This window comes from Crinia signifera, chromosome 2 (genome assembly GCF_055691185.1).
Source record: "Crinia signifera chromosome 2, ASM5569118v1, whole genome shotgun sequence".
Classification (NCBI taxonomy): domain Eukaryota; kingdom Metazoa; phylum Chordata; class Amphibia; order Anura; family Myobatrachidae; genus Crinia; species Crinia signifera.
Genome location: NC_139218.1, coordinates 211,462,277 through 211,483,615, shown reverse-complemented (window position 1 = coordinate 211,483,615; position 21,339 = coordinate 211,462,277). Strand labels below are relative to the sequence as shown.

Sequence of the window (21,339 nt, the reverse complement as noted above, 5' to 3'; positions counted from 1 at the left end):
ACATCCATGCTAGCGAAGCCAAGGGCAAATGCTAGTAATGTATATTTTATAGTATAGGATTACAGAACTAGTAATACTATAAAAAATGATCATCTTTACTGTGTATGGTGGCACTTTGCTAGACTGTGACTGTTGTGGACTATCTAGACCATTACTGGGCAATTGCGGCCCTCCAGATGTTGATGAACTACACATCCCAGGATGCTTTGCATTAGTTTTGCTATGTGGCCATGCTGAAACTGATGCAAGGCATGCTGGGACTTGTAGTTCATCAACATCTGGAGGGCCGCAATTGCCCAGCCCTGATCTAGACCCTAGACCCTGAGATGTGCATCAACTTGTTTACTTTTTCCTGCATGTTAGTCAGTTGAGTAGAGAGACAATAACCACCCTATTTCACTAACTCATCCTAATCCGACCAATATGCAGCTTTAAATCTATGGGAAATCTTACCAAACACCAGTGGCGGCTCCAGAAGTGGGGCTACATCACAGTTCAAAATTCAAATACAGGAGCTGCACCAAATGGCATTCCAAAGTGGGTCAATGGCAGTGGGTGTGGCTCTCCTATTTGAACTGTGCTTCATCCCCACCTCTGTAGCCACCACTGCCAAACACAGATGGAAAATATGGGCAACAGAATAGGTGCCCTCCAGGTAGTATGTTATGTTGGTGGCAACTTTTTCTAGCTTGGTAAAGTTAAACTTAAGCAGCTGATAATAACAATACACAGAAATATAATAGTTAATAAGCTAAATGTCTAAGTATCTCAGAAGAATGAGGAAGATAAGCAGCACTGTGGAACTCCAAGAGTGCGACTGATTACATTTTTACGTATCAAATTGTGTGTCACTTTTCTATAACAGAATAAAATAATTAGCTCTTTAATCTGACGTGGGTGGTCCATTATGTTGAATAATTGACAGCAATTATTAAGAACAAAATACCCCTATACACAGTACAATATGTCTTTTTCCATTAATTAAATGGCAAACACTTTTGATACGTACAGTTTAGCATGTTAAAACTCAATGGGCAATTTTAGAGAATTAATCTACAGACGTTAAGAAGTCGTTCAGTTTTGTGATTTTTAATTCATTTCTTACATTAGTGGATTGGATGGTAATCCAGTAATTAAAGTGTACTTTGCTAAAGTTTTAGATAGTAATTGATTACAGACTGGTATTTTTGAGAACAGAGACACAATAGGATCTAGTGACAACCCAGCTTTTATGTTTTATTGTCTGACTGAGCACTAGAGTAACAAAAAAATGTCACCTGAATTAAAGCAGTGAGATTGTGAAAGTCTAATTGTTAGCGCTTTATGAGAAATATAAAAATTGTACTGTAACGTTAATCACCTCTGTACAGGTTGAAATAAACATGATTACTCGGTTTTCAATTTCTATGCATTAACCATACAGTAAAGCATTGATCTAAACTGTACACAAATTAAAATAATCGATGTACCTTTAGGTGCAGACATCAGAACACAATGCATTCTGCTAAATGTTTTTTGTTTATTTTTTATTGATCCTAATTGCTGTACAATAATACAGGCTAAACTATGGTACATTGTGATCTAGTCAATTAATGGTTCATAGATTTTTTCGAACCTAGGAAAATAGATTAGAATCTAACTTACACCTTCTATAAACCATGCCTTGCAATCAGAGTTAACCTTAGGGTAAGATTTACTGATTGGCAGTGTTGTATGCTACATTTCACATGCGGTTTTCAAAGCAAAAGCACAACATTAATTCTGATGCGAATTGGGAGCTGATTTGTGGCAGTTTGCAAATTCCCAAACCACCTGCCATTGGATGCAGTTTATAGCAAGCAATATGCAATGTGGTCATAACCCCTTTAGCCCTTGTTTTTTAAGCTAAAATTGATTATGACATCTGTTTATGAATGTACTGCTTATGCCATCCATAGATAGTGTATAGTAAATGGTAGTGTCCCCACTGTCGGCAAAGTGGACCTAGTATAGCTTTTACCAAGGGTATAACTACCATAGGTGCAGGGGGTGCAGCTGCTATGGGGCCCAGAGATGAGAGGGGCCCACCTTCCCTGTGTAAGTTACATGTGTTATATGCATTTATCACTATAGGTTGGTAAATAGGGGCCCTTACACACTTTTGCTATGGGGCCTACAAATATCTAGTTACGCCCCTGGCTTTTATAGTTCCTTTTCAGTGGGGGTGTTTTAAGTGAGGAAAAGGCCTGTGTGCAGCCTCCCCCTTACTCTGCCAGGAGTAGTGGTGCACAGTGGAGTCACCATTCTGTGCATGTGCAGGTCTCCCTAAGTAATGGCATGGTGGCCATTTTTTTCTGGTGATTTCCACAGTGCAGTGTTGTGCAGTATGAGCACTAGAATGCTCAGAATGAACTGTGCATGCACAGATCTCCATAAAAATGGAGCAGCAACCATTTTAGTAGCGATGTACACAGCACTGCTGCCATCGCTGGATTCTGGAGGGCAGGTATTAAAAAATTATGGGTGCAGCAAGTGCGGTGTAGGAACCCAGGGACTCGTGTGCACTACACACTATGCTCCCATCATAAACACATCCCGCCTCACAGGCTTTACTGAGTTCCCACTGAGTTAAATCACAATATTCTTTATTCAGGGATATATAATGGCCCATATGTATCAATTGGGAATAAATAAATTCTATATCTATAGTTAAAAAACTTTGACATTTCAAATTTTTGGGATTTTACCTTGTCCTCAGGTTTTCAGCTGATAGCACTCCATCATACACAGATAGGACATCAAAGTCTTCTTCTAAGGCAAATGAATGGAACCACAACTGTATTCGATTTTGCGCTTCTGTATTAATAGTCCATGTGCAGTTGGCATAATTTGGATATCCATATGGGAATCCTGGACTTTCTACTGTTCCATTTGGTTCTTGCAGAGTGAAACTGCAGTTCTGACCTGAGGGAGTGACAAAGAAACAACGCAACATAAGACAACATATCAAGGGTCAGAGAGTAAAATAGGTAATAATAATAGAAACATTATTAAACACTTAACTTTTCCACATGGTCAAGGTTGGTAATTAAAACATGCAAAAATATAAATGAATAACGTGTGTCATATAGAGGTAATATAATTACATTTTCCATTTTGAACACTCATGGCTAATTAGTAAATCTTTGGACAACTGTAAATAATTTTGTAGATGATTTGATGATTTAAGACATTAGTTGGCATAATACAGTAATATGGTACCTGAGGGATGATTTGTATTATGGATGCTCAAATTATAATATTCTGTCACACATTAATTATGTTAGGTCTTACATGGTAAATGTTTTGCATTGTAAGTTAAGTGGGGTTCATACCATGTGTGTATACAATATTATTTTAATAAAAGAACAGAATATAAATTATTAACTACATTCAAGGCATCTGGATAACGTAGAACAGAATTATAGTCTAATGTTGCTCCTCACATCAATGGTGCTCCAGCGGCCACTAGATGGCGCCTTTCAGAGCTCCCTTCCAGCGTGCGCACACACGCCTACACACACCCACCCTCACACGCCCCTACAAACACAGCTCCCAGCAGCTTGCTTTTTCTCATCAGTTTCTCTCATTTTCTTGCTGATACAAAAATAAAAAATAAAACTATCTATTAAATTAACATTCAGTATTATCACAGAGCTGAGGGGTAGATTTATTAAGCTTGGTGAAGTGATAAACTGTCCGTTTTTTTCACCGGCCAATCAGCTCTTAGCTGTCATTTTTCAAACCAAGGCTGTAGCTTTACAGGTAGGAGCTGATTGGACGGTGATAAAAACCAGACAGTTTATCCCTTCAATAAATAAATCTACCCCTGAGTATCACTATATTCCATCAATATGTAAACGCAAATTCAGCTGAAATGTTTTTTTTATTTCCCATTATTGATAAAAAGGTCACATGCATTGTGTATGGCAGTGGTTCCCAAACTGTGTGCCTAGGCACCCTGGGGGGGGGCCTCAGGTAACTTGCAGGGGTGCCTTGGGTTGGTGGACCAGGATCAATTCATATTATTTATGGTCAATGTAACAGGCAAAACCAGTGCTTGTGGCTGCCAATCATAATATACGTGGACAAACAGAAGCAAAACCAGTCCCTCACCAGATAACTGTGACATATAAACACAATGTACTTAATTTAATTTTTTTTTCTGAATTTCTCAATAAGAAACATTTGGCCTAGGGGTGCCTTGAAAACATTTTGATGCTCTAGGGTGCCGTGATTCAAAAAAGTTTGGGAACCACTGGTGTATGGGTTGACTTGTCAACAGTAGAAAGGAAAAGTCGATTTTAATTAAGTCAACATATACAAAAGGTTGATACGTGCTAAAGGTCAAAATGGAAAAGGTTGAGGTGAGATGTTTTTTGTGTGTCTTCAGTATGTCAACAAATGTCGACATGGGCACCGTATAGGTATACCGCTTCACGCTCCATGCTTCGGGCATGGTGCCTCCCTGCGCACAGCTCCCCCCCATGTCCACTGGGATGATAAAGTATGAGCAAGTACTTAAAAACGAATTTACATTTTTTTAATGTCTACCTTTTTCTAGGTGTCAACATTTTGCCTGTATTGACCTAATGCATCTTGACTGATACCCGTTCCATACAGGAAAGACTCAGGCTTTAATTTACATAATAATCCCTCTTTAGACTGCAGGTGTATACCTCACTAGATGGGTCACTGTCAGTCTGCATTATAGCCACTTACTTCCCTCACTTACACATAACAAGTACTCCTCAGTCATAATGTAAAACAAGTCATTGTTAATATAGTTACCTTTACCTGTGAATTACAGATAACATAACTCATTTCTTTAGTCTAAATAACGTACATGAGAAAAATATTCACAAAATCCCATGTCTCATCCATCTCACTGTAATCACTGTGTCTAATTTTACAATGCATGCCGAGAATTTGTAGCTTATTACTGAGCTGATATAAAGACTCTATCTGCTTGCGTCGGATATCCATTGGGCGGAGGTGGAATACACAAGGGAGAAACGAGTGTCTTTCATCTATCTAGCTCTTGTTAGAAAACAAGTGGGGGAGGTCTCTGATGACATGCGTAGCTCTCCTATTTTGTACTGAGTCAGATAATATAACTCCATTGCCTTAAGAACATACAGTGACTTGTAAAAGTATTCAAGCCCTAAAAGGTAAATAGGTACTGTATGCTCTATTGAGTAACGTAATGCCAACACTTGACATGGAGTGAATTAAACATCCCCATCTGCGTGTCACACTGGGATGCATGTGACTCGGGGATCCAATAAGGGCATAGTGCTGGCTGGGTTAACTGAATGATAATAGCCGTAAGGGGAGGTGACTTCCTCTTCTTCCTGCAGAATTCCCTGCCCTCCCTTCCCTGTTGCTTTTGAGGGTGGTGGGTTAATCGCGTTAGCTGATAGGCGGGAAAGAACGGCTGATTTAATCAATTAGATCACACTACGTGTTTATGTTGATGTTTTAATGGCTTGTTTGCGGTGCACTCACCTCTCATTGGCTTAGGCCTTTCGTTGTAGCACCCGTGTCAGGGACAGTGACCCCACCCGGCTGGGTGGGTGGTCAATGTGTTGGGTAGAGTTGGATACTGCCTGTTTTTTTATTTAGGCCAGTTACGTCAGAGTTGGGGTGGAGTTACATTAGTAGCCGTTCTTTCTTGGCCACCATTAATTAATTAACAAATTAATTGAAATAATCAAAATTAGCTTAAAAAGTTGCTACAAATAAATCAGTTAACAATTTCTGCCAAACCTATGTCTCTGAGTCTTTATTTCAGGTTTAGTTATATAAGTTAAGAATGTGTATATATATGACATGCTTAAGGTACACATAAGATGTTGGGATGTTTAGCTATGCATTACACAAATTGTTCCAGATAGTAAATTATTGTGAACCAGTAAGCCCTTAACCAGGTGTGTCCATGCCAAGCTGCTCTTTCCCTAATATGGTTACATCTGATGTGATCAGTCAGAAACAGCCAGTGGGTGACTGGCAGAAGAAAATCCTCCAGCAGCTGCCAATATAAGATGGACCTACTAGGCCAGTGGCTGCAGATAGGAACAGTGTTCTGGGAACGGTGGTTGTAGAGAGGAGCGGTCACCGGGGAAATGCAACCAGATAGCATTCTGTGCCCCTGTTCCGGGATATAGTATAGCAATAGCTAAGCACCGATTGTCACAATCATCAATAGTTATCAATATGTGTGTGTGTGGGAGAGGGTGGGTGGGTGTTGTGGGTTTGATAATTCATATATACTAGAAATGGTACAGAATATCAATGGTTTATGAGTAGTACGTTCACAGAGCTTATCCCCTTAGCTACAATACTTGGGTCAGTGCTCACAGCTTTACATCTGGCTTACTCTCTTCCTGTCCCTAGCTGAGAGCACTGACCTATTCTTCTTGGCTCTGGGCATTTGTACAGTTATACAAGTGAGGGTTCAACATCTGTCACACCCCCTGGCTCCACTTAAGTCTCTCTCTCTCTCTCTCTATCTATCTCTGCACCTGCCTTGAAGTGATGGGCATGCCTCAGTCTCCTACCCAGATCTGTCTTGGCTGCCTCTCATTGCCCCCTGAGAGCCCATGACCCTGTCCTTAGGGAGCGTAGCCCAGCAGCGACAGAGCACCCCCTCTGCTCTCCCCACATCCCCAACTCTCATTCCTGCAATATTTCATATTTACATTATCTTTATTTTCAGATAACCCTGGCATCAGCTCTTTTTCAAAATGGCATTTGTGGGTATCACACTATAATATCAACATGGACCAGAAACACAACATATGGTCAAATCCATGCAAGCTGCCCTGGGCACAGAGGGGTGTCCTACTAGAAAGGTGTGATAACAATGTGCACTAAGTGGCTGATTAAGAGATGTATGCAATATGGATGTATAATCCAGGCAGATGTACAACTCTATCTGCTGGTCAATACTATCAGCACATGTTTGCATTGTCCATCTGTTTGGTGCCAGCGATCCTTGTGAAATCACACAGTCCTGTGCATATACTCACCACTGCATGCCCATGCCGCACCCACCTACTGTACATGAGTAAGTCCTGATGCTGCCCTGTACACTGTGAGTGAAAATGGGTAATTGATCAAAGTTGTGGATTTGCTGCACTGACCCATTCTGACTGACTCTGGGATCCTATAAATCGTGCTATACTGTACATGCATAAAATAGAATTGTATTTGGCTTTGAACCCTGTCTGTCTGTCTTCTATATCTAATGCAAAAGTACAGATCTAATGCCAAATTGAATGGAAAGATCTAATGCCAGATCTAATAGAAAATCAAATCTAAAATCAAATCAAAAGCAAATCGATGCATGTGTACAGGGCTTAAAAACCTTCAATCAATGTAACTATGCAATCATCTAGCAAAATCTACGAGTACCCAGCAACTAGTGGTATTACACCCAGAGGCGATGCAGTGTGGACCACTCATGTTGACCTTTTCCATGTCGACATATTGCATGTGTCAACATTTCAGCCAAAGGTTATTTGAAATAAGGTCTGAGTTAGGCCTTAAGTACACCATAAGAGCTCCTTTGGTGTTTGTATTGATTTATATATACTGTACAGACGTTAGCACCCTTACAGCTCATTGAAATGGCATGGACAGATTTGTTGGTACCCCTTAGAAAAGATGAAAAAACGAATTGTTTTCTTGCATTAGCATTAGCATGTCTTCAATCTATTTAGTCAAATTCAATGGAAAAAAAGTGGTCATCTGATGTTTGGTATCATTATAAGGACCATACTAAAATGTAAATTGCCACCCAAGAAAGCAAAGGACAAAGTTGTCTGTGAACATCAAAAAATTTCTTAAGGACAAATATACATTTATTCATAAAGACATAAAAATATCAATAAAATGTAATATGGCTCAAACACATGAAAGTAACATATACATATTTACTAGGAGGTCCTAATACCGGTGTCTAGTACATTCATGACCGAATATACCATTCACCAAAAAAAATGATAAGATTTTGTTTCACCCATACAATCTCCTGTGGCCTATCCACTAATACTGATCAGGCGGAATAGGAGAAACAGACTATTTTCTCTCAAGTGGGACTTTATGTAAGAGACATATTAAAAGTACACCTCAAATACTGGGTTCAGAACAAAAGTCTTCTCTATCCCGCACCATTTTAGGACTGTTCATTTTACTTTTTTGCAGAATAAACCATTTTTTTCTGATACTGTTGTTTCTTATTTTTTTTATTTTATAATGTCTTTACTGTATCTCTATATTTTCTTATTTCTTTAGTGAATAGAATGCCATGTTGCCATGTATCTACTATGGTCCTGATTCAGAGTTGATTGCTGATGTGCAAATTTGCAATACGTTCCATTATTGAATGACTGCACACGTGTACAGATTGTAGCGTACATGGGGGAGGCAAAATAGAGACAAAAATACCGTAGGGAAAATATCTAATCACAATCCCTTCACACACCTGCCGTTTTCTGGGAGTGTCCAAAAAAAAAGACATGCCCAGGCGTTTTAAGGGAGAGTGTGTGTATCTAGCGCTGGCCTAGATCAGTCTCTGTAGCAGAGTTGTGGAAGGGTCAGACTGTTTCACATTTGCACAGACTGCAAAAATCTTTTCTTGGTTCGTGAATTGCATATGGCTATGCTATAGGATGCCGGACAGTGATATTTTCGCAGTAAACTCTCTCTCAGAGGAGCGGTCAGTGCCTATATTTAGGAGTCATATAAACTTCACAAGTGAGACAATACTCTGTTATGCGTTACAGAGTTTCTGTTTATTTGATCTATATAGTTGGCTTTACAGTAGCTTTAGGATTCAGGTCTTTTTAGTATGATACCAGGGGCACTTGCAGTATGAGGAGGCTATATCCATTTCCTGATCCCTAGTGCACTCTATCTGCATAATGATGTTTACCAACGGCATTCTGTCCATGATCCTGAACCTCAGCCTGTTTGCAGACAGCTACTGCTCTAGGAGCTTCTCCACCTTCTGTCCTCTTATATTGCCCAAGGCTGCACCTTTCCTAATTTATTCAAATCTCTCCATCTTTAAGTCTGGCATGGATATTTTGTAAACAAGTTTTATCATGATACAGTGCAATGTCAAAAGACAATGAGGCTATTTATCCACAAAGTGCAAATGTACAGTAACTCAAGGCATCTAACTGCACCTACTGTAGGAGTCAACATACAATATTTTAGCTTTTTCTTAAGGGGCCTCCACACAAGGCTGAGTGCTCTGAGCAATGCTAGATCAACACACATATTTTCATTCATTAGTGTTAGATTTGCTTCTGCTGAAGCTAGGATGGAGGATTGGTGGGAAAAATTATGCAGTTTGGAGAAGATCCCCAAATGTATCCCTGTCACTCCTTCCTGCTCCCCTATACTCAGCCCTCAAAGAAGTTTGCATCCTCTTGTCACTGATTCCTGTGTGGTTGCTCACCATGGCAAGCAGGGAGTTGGCCCAGAAGCTGCAGTACCACTTGATGTGGAATATGCTGAGCTGGATGCAGAGAGCCTACTGCCAGCCAGGGCACTGGGGGACAGTGAGGGTGTAGAAGCTGGTCTCTGTTGGCACCAACTTTGAGCTGACTGCCAAGCTGTATTGTATGAACAGTCTCAATCAAGGGAATGCGGTGCCACCCGAAGGGAGGCATTGATTGAGAGGACCATAAATTGAAAGAGGGAAGCAGGCAGTGAGAGGTGCATGGATTGAGAGAGGTAAGCATGTAGTGAGAGGTACAGGAAGTGAGAGAGGGAAGCAGGCAGTGAGAGGTGCAGGGAGTCAGAGAGGGAAACAGGCAGTGATAAGTACAGTGGTGAGAGAGGGAAGCAGGCAGAGAGAGGTACAGGAAGTGAGAGAGGTAAGCAGGCAGTGAGAGGTGCAGGGAGTCAGAGAGGGAAGTAGGCAGTGAGAGGTGCGGGAAGTGAGAGCGGGAAGCAGGGTGTGAGGGTTGCAGAGGATGAAAGAAGGAAGCAGGCAGTGAGTATTGCAGTATGCCCAATAGCATCAGCCCCATAATGTACAGTTATGTAATTTTTTATAGTATTGAGTATGCCCAATAGCATCAGCCCCATAATTTACAGTTATGTAATTTTTTTTATAGTGTGAACATTTTATGAATAAGTTGAAAACATCAATAAGGTATATATATGCAGTGCGGTGAGTTTGAGAGAGCATGTGAAATTACAGACAGGTGAAAAGCTGGTTTGATTGTCTCCATGACTACAACCACTTCACATCTGAAGAGAAGTTGGTGAAGGGTGTGCGGCTGGCATCTTGTTATGAGGAGAGCTGAGCAAATATCATACATGACTCAGAAGTTAGGAGACACTGGTCGGAAAAAAATGTTATTCGGTGGTGTAACAAAAAAAGCGATGTTTCAGGCAAACATCAAAGCATGTCCTATTTGTTTGAAGAGCAAATAAAGAAGAATGCTAAATGAATTGTTTTCCAGTAGAGATGGTGCTAGCTAATGCATTAAAGGAATGTTATATTGATAAAAATTGTTTTTTCAGGATAACCATCACCAAACAACTGCGTCACTTTATCTATCTTCTATTGGTTTGTTTTATACTCGGTTGTTATTTTTATTATTTTTACAATGAATTGGGAACAATGAGTGTAATTTAGAGATGTACGTAAACACAATATTTACGTACATCTCAAATGTTTTTGGACCTGTGCATGGCGGAAGCCACACTCTACATTTGCATATCTGAGGCTGTGATGTCGCTCAAGGTGCAGTATGAATAGCATGCTGCCAGTGTTTGGAAGCAGCAGGCAGTGTTACAGAAAATGGGTGCATGGCTGCCCATTTTCTGGGTGTGAAGCCAGTGTGTTCAATTAAAGGGAGCTCATATATATGAAAACAGTATATTAAAGACTAAGGACCAGATGCTTTAAGCTTCAAAAGTGATACAATGGAGTGTGATAACCAATTAGCTCCTGCCTGACATTTTTCAAACACAGTCATGGCAGGTAGGAGCTGATTGGCTGGGTATTTATCACTCTCCATTTTATCACTTTTGATGCTTAGTGCATCTGGCCCCAAGTAATGCTGGGTACACCCAAGAACGATGCAGCTCGACCGGGTCGTTACAGGAATGTACGACCCACTCACGAGCTGATGGAGCCTACGACCCGCCGACGACCCGCACAGAAAATGCACCAGATGTGATTGCGATCCGATCGTGACCAGCACCCACTTCAATGGTCCTTTCTCAGATACTATCTGCTGCAGGTAGAATCTCATAAAAGACCTAACGACCCGCGGGCCGCACATCGGATCGGGAACACATCAGAATGGCAGCAAAATGGCCGAAAACATGGCCAATTTATATACAATCGGTCAAGATTGTATGTAAATTTACTCATTTTGGGCTAAATCGTCCTGGTGTGTACCCCACATAAGAGTATCAAGATTTTTATTTTTACTCAATGTAATTAATAACAATATAGTTAGATTCTTTTGAGCAAAGTGAAAGAGAAAATATATTTATAGATGTGCAAGAAAGAATATAAAATAGGGTACTTGTGTATTTTGGCGGCGCCCATCGCATCGCATAGCATAAGGCATACGATGGTATGCGATGCGACGCGATATTGTACAATGCCATACAATTTTAAAATTGTATGGCATTGTATATGGCATACAATGCCATACGATGCGATGCGATTAAACATTGTATAAGCACCCTAATGGGTGCTTACAATGTTAAATGCACCCCCACGCCACCCCCCCACTATAAACGTGAACCCGAAGCGTGGCGAGCGCAGCGAGCCCGCGAGGGGCGGCGGTACGCGTCCTCCGACCTTTTTATACCCCCACTATCCACGTCAGCGTGGAGTTGAGAATAAAAAGTGTGGCGAGCGCAGCGAGCCACCGAGCCCGAAGCATGGCGAGCGCAGCGAGCCCCGCGAGGGGACGCGGATACCTGTGAAGACCGCGAGGGGACTCCGATACCTGTGAAGGTATCCGCGTCCCCTCGCGGGGCTCGCCTCGCTGCGCTCGCCACACTTTCTATTCTCAACTCCACGCCGACGTGGATAGTGAGGGTATGAAAAGGTCGGAGGACGCGTGCTTATACAATCTTTCATCATATAGGGGCCAAAAATCACGTCGCATCGCATCGCATGCCATCGGGTGCATGGCATGCGATGCGATTCGATTAAAACATCGCGCGATGGAAATCGGGGGCGCCGCTATAATACACAAGTACCTAAAATAGTTTAAAAGCTATTCTCCAATGCACTTTTATATAACTATGGGGCTGATGCACCAGCACAGTGTACTTACTAGCTTATGCTAATGTGAGATTCCATCCATGTACAGATGTAGTGCTGATCATCCACCCTACCTATGGCGATTGTACCGCCAGCCTGCCATGGCGGAACACGGCAATACATTTTCAAAGCTTGACGAATTGCAGTGGTGTCTCCGGATGAGTGCAATACCAGTGATCATCCACCAGATGTCACTTTTTGAAATCTTCATTGCGCATGTGTCAAATGTGTGCTGCAGCGCGTGCATGAAGCGCAGGAACTACAGTAAAGTACTTTGCTACTGTCCAGTAAGCTGTACTGTACTATTCTGTAGATAGTGTACACACTAATAAATAAAATTACATTGAAGTGCGTACACTACACTACTTTATAACTTGTTACAGGCAAGGGCAAGTTTCAGTACACTGTAATGTGACGCTAATGCGTCTCATTGGTTTTGTCGAAAGGTGCTGTTATGAATCTGGGTGGATCCTGAGTTTGAAGTACTGTACAGTACTTGTTTTTGTTTTCAACACATGTACAGTAGGTTAGTAAAGTATTGTAGTTTTAACACACACAAAAATTCCGGCTTCCCAATAAAGCTTTCCGTGCCTCTCAATTTGCATGGTCGCTAGTGCATCTACACTGGCTCTACACTGGAGCGGCACGGACGCTAATGCGTCTCATTGTTTTGTTCTAAAGGTGGCCACATTTTGGTTTCAAGACATTCACAACAAGTTACTGTACTGTATATTTAACAAACAAGAAAAAAATTCTGGTTTCCCAATAAAGCTTTCCATGCATCTAAATTTGCACGGATGCTAGTGCATCTACACGGGCTCTACACTGGAGCGGCACGGACGCTAAGGTGTCTCATTGTTTTGTTCAATAGTGTAGGTGCTAGTCCAGTTTTCCTTAGTTCGATTAGTAAAGGGATCATTTTAATTTTACACACAGTACAGTACTGTACAGTAGGTCAGTTACAGTCATGTACTGTATACAGTGGTATTGTAGATTTATTAAGCTTGTGAAGTGACAAAGTATCTGGTTTTTATCAGTGGTCAATCAACTCCTACTGTATAGTACATTACTGTACCTGTCATTTTTTTTCAAACCAAGCATGTACAGTACAGTAACTTCACAGTTAATGTAGGAGCTGATTGGCTGGTGATAAAAACCAGACACGATAAAAACCAGACACTTTATCACTTCACCAAGATTAATAAATCTGCCCCATACTATTTCATACACAAAATAATCCTGCTTTCCTTTATAATGTACAGTACAGTACAATACTGTAGCTTTCCATGTGTGTGTGCATGGCAGGGACGCTAATGCATCTCAATGTTTTGATTTTCAGTACTCACTGGCAGGCGCTCAGAATACAACGCTTGTTTTGCATAGGACGTATGTGGGCAGGGCGCACATGGGCGACATTTTTATTATCTGCTGTACAAACCATTAAGCAGTATGGCTGCACCTAGCAGAGCAAGGCCATTCAGAAGAGGAGAGCTCCTGATCCCAGTGGCATGGTGGGATAGGCCCCTGGCCTTCAACCCGAGAGGTTGTAGAGGCATACAGGGGCAAGCCTCGCAATCAGGGAGCGCTTCAGGAGAGTGAGGACTGTGAGGTCCCTGCAGCGCCGCTGGAGCGACCTGGTCCGTAGGGACTCCCTAAGGGGAAATAAGTACTGTACAGTATTGAGTGCTGCATTTTCTGCTTGTTGCCATGGGGGATTTCCTATTTGTTTTTAATGTGGTGATTACAGTACATGCTTGTTGCCATGGGGGATTTCCTACAGCATTTGTTTTCAATGTGGTCATTACATGCCTTTTTCCATGGGGTGATTACATGCTAGTTGACACGAAGGATTTCCTACAGCATTTGTTTTCAATGTGGTCATTATTGTACATGCCTGTTGCCATGGGGTGATTTCATGCTAGTTGGCACAAGGGATTTCCTACATTTGTTTTTAATCCAGCATTTGTTTTCAATGTGGTCATGCCTGATGCCATGGGGTGATTACATGCTAGTTGGCACGAGGGATTTCCTACAGCGTTTGTTTTCAATGTGGTCATTACTGTACATGCCTGTTGCCATGGGGTGATTACATACTAGTTAGCACGAGGGATTTCCTACAGCATTTGTTTTCAATGTGGTCATTACTGCACATACCTGTTGCCATGAGGTGATTACATGCTACTTGGCATGAGGGATTTCCTACAGCATTTGTTTTCAATGTGGTCATTACATGCCTGTTGCCATGGGGTCATTACATGTTCTTACATGCTAATTGCCATGTGGTACTGTATTTGCGTGCATTTTCACATGGGGTGATTAAATGTGATTGCTGTATACTGTACAGTACTGTACTGTATATACTGTATATTGTATTTCTTATTTTTACAGATATCAGCAGGATGATGCCACTGGAGAGGTGCCACCGCCATTGTAAGTACAGTACAGTATTCTTATGTACAGTAGTTACTGTATAGTACAGAACATTGCAGTGCATACTGTATACAGTAGCCTGCTGTACACAAAAATTGATTTCAACTTTCGAACATGTGGCATACGGTACCTCCCATCATGACCCATTCCAGGAGGCACAAAATGCTCTGCGACGTCCTTGCCAGTGCCAGTTGCAGAGGTGGGACTGCACCATTGTCTAAGTTCAAATAGGGGAGCCACACAGTGAGTCCTGTACTGTGGTGTTTGGGGTGGTAGTTGGTGGGGCTCCCCTATCTGAATTTTGGACTGTGCTGCAGCCCTGCAACTGCCACTGGCATGGAAGACCAAGAACAGAGCATTTTTTCCCTCCTGGAATGGGTCATGTTGGGAGGTACTGTATGCATGTGGTGTCATACTGTAACACATTGTACAGTACAGTAGTGTTACACACTAAAGTTTTTTTGTGTGCTTTTCCACAGTGCCACCAAGTCAGCGGACCCCTCGCCGCCGGCATCTTACACGCCCCCCCCCCCCCACCCAGGAGGATCAGTTGGTGACGGAGCGGCCAGGCCCCAGGTGGTAAGTACAGTAATGTACAGTACAGTGCAGTATAACACCAGGCCAAAAACTTATCCAGTTTGATTTAAATTCATGAACAGTTGTTGCTGTAACCACCCCCACCGCCAATGACTTCCAGAATGTTACTGCTTCTAATGGTGAAGAATCCTCTTCTTACAGTAATTTAGTACGGAATTTATTTTCCTCGAGTCTCAGTACAGTACATGGCCGCATGTCCTAAGTATACAGTAGGCCTGTTAGTGAACAGTATTTGTACCGTATATAGTACCATCTGGGGTCCAACCATTTACTGTACTGTATGGTACAGTATGTTTATTTTGTCTTTTTTTTTTACAGTTGCAGCGTCCCATACCCTCCTCACCACCCAGGAGGAGGAGCAGCAGAGCAGTGAGAGCTCTGACAGTGGTAATCATTGTTATTGTTACAGTCACTATTTTTCTACAATATACAGTAGTACCGTATTACTGTTATTATTTGCTTATTTGACAATACTTGATATCTTTACGCACAGGCTGCCTAGTGATTGACACCGATGTGGGGGAGGAGGAAGAATGGGAGGAGCGGGAGCAGACGGGACCCAGCGTGGATGGTAAGTATTGTACGGTATAACACCAGTGTTCCCGCCATGTGTGCCAGATAATACAGTACTTGTGGGCCCGACATGTGTACTTCATCACACCTGTGGGCCCACCATGTGAACCCTATAATACATACTTGTGGTGCTAACATGTGTGCCATATACTGTAACACCTGTGAGTCCACCTTGTGTACCGGAAAATACTTGTGGGCCCGACAACATGTGTACTGCGTAACACCTGTGGGCCCACCATGTGAACCCTATAATACTTGTGGGACCAACATGTGTGCCATACAGTATAACACCTTGTGTACCGTATACTATCTGGGGTCCAACCATTTCCTGTACTGTATAGTATGTTTACTATCTTTTGTATATATTTTTTGCATTGGATATAAAGTTGTGCAGGTGCACAGCGATAGTCAGGCGCTGGGCGGGGGATGGGATAAGCAACAATAAACGGTAGACCATACAGCAATTGGGATAGGGATGACGTGGGGGGGTTAGTACGACAAGATGGATAGAAAAAAGGGGGGTAATGCGATACAATGAGAGGATTTTTAGATAAAGAAATGAGTCAGATGAAGAAAATGAAATGAAAAAAATATAATAAAAAATGAAAAGACCTAAATAAAGATAAAGATAAATGAAAATAAAAATAAATAAAAATTAAATAAAAAATAAATAAAAATAAAAATAAAAAATAAAATAAAAATAAAAATAAAAGTTGACCAAATATGTTTACACTCCTTCTGTGAGTATGTGGGAGCAGTCCAGGTTAGAGGGAGGTTAAATAAGCTTGCCCTGCACTATACTGACGAATATGCCGCTTGCTGCGGCTTTGCAGACTTACAGGACTCCGGAGCGTACAGCTGGTGACGTCACCTGCCGGCTTCTTCGTTTGCGGCTCTGCAGTATCGTCTGGCGGGGGGATGCTTCTCCTCTTCTGCTGGTGGCTTCTTTTCAGCCAACGCGTTTCACACGCAAGGTGCTTTGTCAAGGATATTTCTGGCTTGTTTTTTTTCCCTTTAAATAGGGTAAACTTTATTGAAAAAAACGGAAGTGTAAAAACGGAAGTTGTCATAGCAACTGGTGGGAACCTCATGGCTTTAGGTCTTTGTTTTTTTTTTTTTTTTTTTTTAAATAGTAAAATAAAAATGGTCAATTGTTTTATAAAAAGTTTCCTTAAAAAACAGAAAACGTGAAAGATGAATAAAGAAATAGAAAAAATGGATGAAAAAAACTAAAAATATAAATAAAAATGAATATAAAGAATAAAAATAAATATAAATGAATATAAAAATACAATAAATATAAATAAAAATAAAATAAAAATAATAAGGTATAAAAGTAAAGATAATAAAAATAAAAATAAATAAAATTAAAATAAAAATAAATAATAAAAATAAAAATAAAAATAGAAATAAGAATAAAGACACAGTAGTGGCAATGTGGACAATGGGGGGGGGGGTTTCATGGTTAGTAAGGGGCTTATAAACATGAAGAAGGGACGGGTCAAGATTGTTTTAGCGTGGACATCAAAGGAAAGCTTTCAGCTCAATGTCTATATTCAACCCTTTTGGTTCCAGGGTGTCCAAAGCGTATATCCATCTGGTCTCGGTTTTTTTGAGGTTGGATACCAGATCTCCTCCTCTCCAATGTGGTTCTACATGTTGTATGCCCATAAAGGTGAGGCCTTTTGGGTCTTTGTTGTGCTCTTTCAGAAAGTGTGATGATACACTGTGGGTTTGAAGTCCTCTTTTTATATTATATAGATGTTCCGAACACAAACACAAAAGAGTCACGCCACACAAATTCAGAACACAACAAATCCGTACAAACTTATAAGACAATCCTTCCAAGAAGGGAAAACAAAAGCACAAGAAGAAGACGTTGCAATTTACAAAAGTCTACTGACCAGAATAGAAGAACTAGAAAAAAATGGAAGAAAAAAATCTCAGAAAAGAAACTACGTAGAAGATGAAGAAAACGATAGTGAAGATGAGGAAGATGAAGAAGACCAGGACGATTTTTTAGAAGCAATCTGGGGAGAAGAAAAACCACCAGATTATGTGAAATCGGCACAGAAAAGACGAAAAAACAACCCAAATTAAGAACTAGAGGGACAAGAGGGGGAAAAAAGAAAAAGAAACAAAAAGAAAACGAAAAAGAAAATGAACCAAAAAAAAGAAACCGTGTTCAACCTCAGTAAGAAAACATTAACGTCAGAAGAACTAAAAGTCCTAAAAAAAGGACTAAAATTTGCCCCACAATCAGAAATAAATGAATTCGATGTATACATTGACACACAAAAATTCATTAGAAAAGTATGTATTAAAAAATTCTTCGAAAAAAATAAAAAAATCAGACCTGAGGAAATAGAAGAAAACATCTACAAGCATACAGACTTCAAACCCCGTTCAACCTTCTACCCAAGTCATATAAAAGGACCCCACATAGAAACCTTCCAGAAACTAGTTGTACTTCACAAAAGAAGAAATAACAGCACTGAAAAATATCCAAAAAGACCAAAGTATAACTATCAAACCAGCTGACAAGGGGGGGGGAATTGTAATCATGGACAGAAAGAAATATGAAGAAGAGGCTGAAAAATTACTATTTGACATAAACACATATAAAAAACTAAAAGAAGATCCCACATCACTATACTCAGAAAAACTACGACAACAACTGCAGGAAGGCCTCGACATCGGCATAATAACGCAAAAAGAATTTGATTTCATCTTTGAACAGTTCCCGAGAATTCCAACATTCTATCACCTACCAAAACTACATAAAGATCAGCAAAACCCACCCGGAAGACCCATCATCTCCGGGATAGGTTCAATCACCTCCAATCTTTCAAAATATATTGACTTTTTTCTTCAAGACCTAGTAAAACAACAAAAGAGCTTTTTAAAAGACACAATGAGCATACTCCAAACCATCGATAATACAGAATGGAAAGAATCATACATCCTCTGCACAAGCGATATCAAATCACTTTACACAGTAATAAATCACGAAGATGGCTGCACAGCAACCCGACACTACCTGACCGAAGACACCACCATTACAAATGCACAAATCAACTTCATAATGGACAGCATTGACTTCATACTAAAGCACAATTACTTCTGGTACAATGGAACATTCTTCAACCAAGAACAGGGGACAGCGATGGGAACATCATTCGCGCCAAGCTACGCTAATCTTTTCGTAGCTTGGTGGGAAGACAAACAAATTTGGTCCAATAATCCACATTTAAAAAACATTGTCTGTTGGAAGAGATACATCGACGACGTGTTTTTCGTTTGGGATGGCCCACAAAAAGAACTTGAAGATTTTATGCTTCATATGAATAATAACCTACTCAATCTAGAATTCAGTACAAACTTCAGTAACACCATAGTGACATTCTTAGATCTTGAAATCTACATAAAGAACAATAAGCTACATACAAGAACACACATAAAAGAAGTTAATGGCAATAATATGCTACCCTTCCATAGCAACCACCACCGCCAATGGATAAAAAACATACCAGGAGGACAGTTCCGAAGAATAAAAAGAAACTGTACTGAAGACACTGTCTTTGAACAACAAAGCCAAGAGTTGAAGAAAAAATTCTTAACAAAAGGGTACAAAGAACCCTTTCTGACAGACCAAATCAACAAAATAAAAACCTTACAAAGACATGAACTCATCAACTACTCCATAAAACCAAAAAAAGAAATGCCTATTACATTCATCACTCAATTCAACAGCAATCACGAGAAAATAGAAGAAATTTTAAAAAAACACTGGCATATCCTCCTACTTGATGAAGACCTAAAACAAATACTTCCCCCAAAACCGAAAGTCATTTATCGAAAAGCTTCAAATTTAAGACAAAAACTGACAAAAAGTTTTTTACCACCACCAGAAACAAACAACAAGAAAATGAGTACCGGCTTCTTCCACTGCACAAAATGTAAAGGGTGTAAAAATCAAAACGCTGGAACTAAACCCACAAAAACCTTTACCTCTAATCAAAATAAAAAAAGTTTCAAAATAAAAGAACACATTTCCTGCGAAACAGAGGGAGCAGTGTACCTCTTGGAATGCCAATGCGGATACCAATATGTGGGACAAACAAAAAGGAAAATCAAGATAAGAATCGCGGAACATCTATATAATATAAAAAGAGGACTTCAAACCCACAGTGTATCATCACACTTTCTGAAAGAGCACAACAAAGACCCAAAAGGCCTCACCTTTATGGGCATACAACATGTAGAACCACATTGGAGAGGAGGAGATCTGGTATCCAACCTCAAAAAAACCGAGACCAGATGGATATACGCTTTGGACACCCTGGAACCAAAAGGGTTGAATATAGACATTGAGCTGAAAGCTTTCCTTTGATGTCCACGCTAAAACAATCTTGACCCGTCCCTTCTTCATGTTTATAAGCCCCTTACTAACCATGAAACCCCCCCCCCCCATTGTCCACATTGCCACTACTGTGTCTTTATTCTTATTTCTATTTTTATTTTTATTATTTATTTTTATTTTAATTTTATTTATTTTTATTTTTATTATCTTTACTTTTATACCTTATTATTTTTATTTTATATTTATTTTTATTTATATTTATTGTATTTTTATATTCATTTATATTTATTTTTATTCTTTATATTCATTTTTATTTATATTTTTAGTTTTTTTCATCCATTTTTTCTATTTCTTTATTCATCTTTCACCTTTTCTGTTTTTTAAGGAAACTTTTTATAAAACAATTGACCATTTTTATTTTACTATTTAAAAAAAAAAAAAAAAAAAAAAAAAAACAAAGACCTAAAGCCATGAGGTTCCCACCAGTTGCTATGACAACTTCCGTTTTTACACTTCCGTTTTTTTCAATAAAGTTTACCCTATTTAAAGGGAAAAAAAACAAGCCAGAAATATCCTTGACAAAGCACCTTGCGTGTGAAACGCGTTGGAAGAAAAGAAGCCACCAGCGGAAGAGGAGAAGCATCCCCCCGCCAGACGATACTGCAGAGCCGCAAACGAAGAAGCCGGCAGGTGACGTCACCAGCTGTACGCTCCGGAGTCCTGTAAGTCTGCAAAGCCGCAGCAAGCGGCATATTCGTCAGTATAGTGCAGGGCAAGCTTATTTAACCTCCCTCTAACCTGGACTGCTCCCACATACTCACAGAAGGAGTGTAAACATATTTGGTCAACTTTTATTTTTATTTTTATTTTATTTTTTATTTTTATTTTTATTTATTTTTTATTTAATTTTTATTTATTTTTATTTTCATTTATCTTTATCTTTATTTAGGTCTTTTCATTTTTTATTATATTTTTTTCATTTCATTTTCTTCATCTGACTCATTTCTTTATCTAAAAATCCTCTCATTGTATCGCATTACCCCCC

At 40.0% G+C, this 21,339-nt stretch overlaps 1 protein-coding gene across 3 annotated transcripts in view; it reads right to left on the bottom strand.

The window, feature by feature from the left end:
• Positions 1 to 21,339, bottom strand: part of CSMD2 (CUB and Sushi multiple domains 2) — a 909,603-nt gene that overhangs the window by 763,771 nt on the left and 124,493 nt on the right. For all 3 annotated transcript variants that reach the window (XM_083173665.1, XM_083173666.1, XM_083173667.1), the window contains exon 2: positions 2,727 to 2,943. In XM_083173665.1, the coding sequence (XP_083029791.1) occupies positions 2,727 to 2,943 (217 nt within the window). The remainder of the gene's footprint in view (positions 1 to 2,726; positions 2,944 to 21,339) is intronic.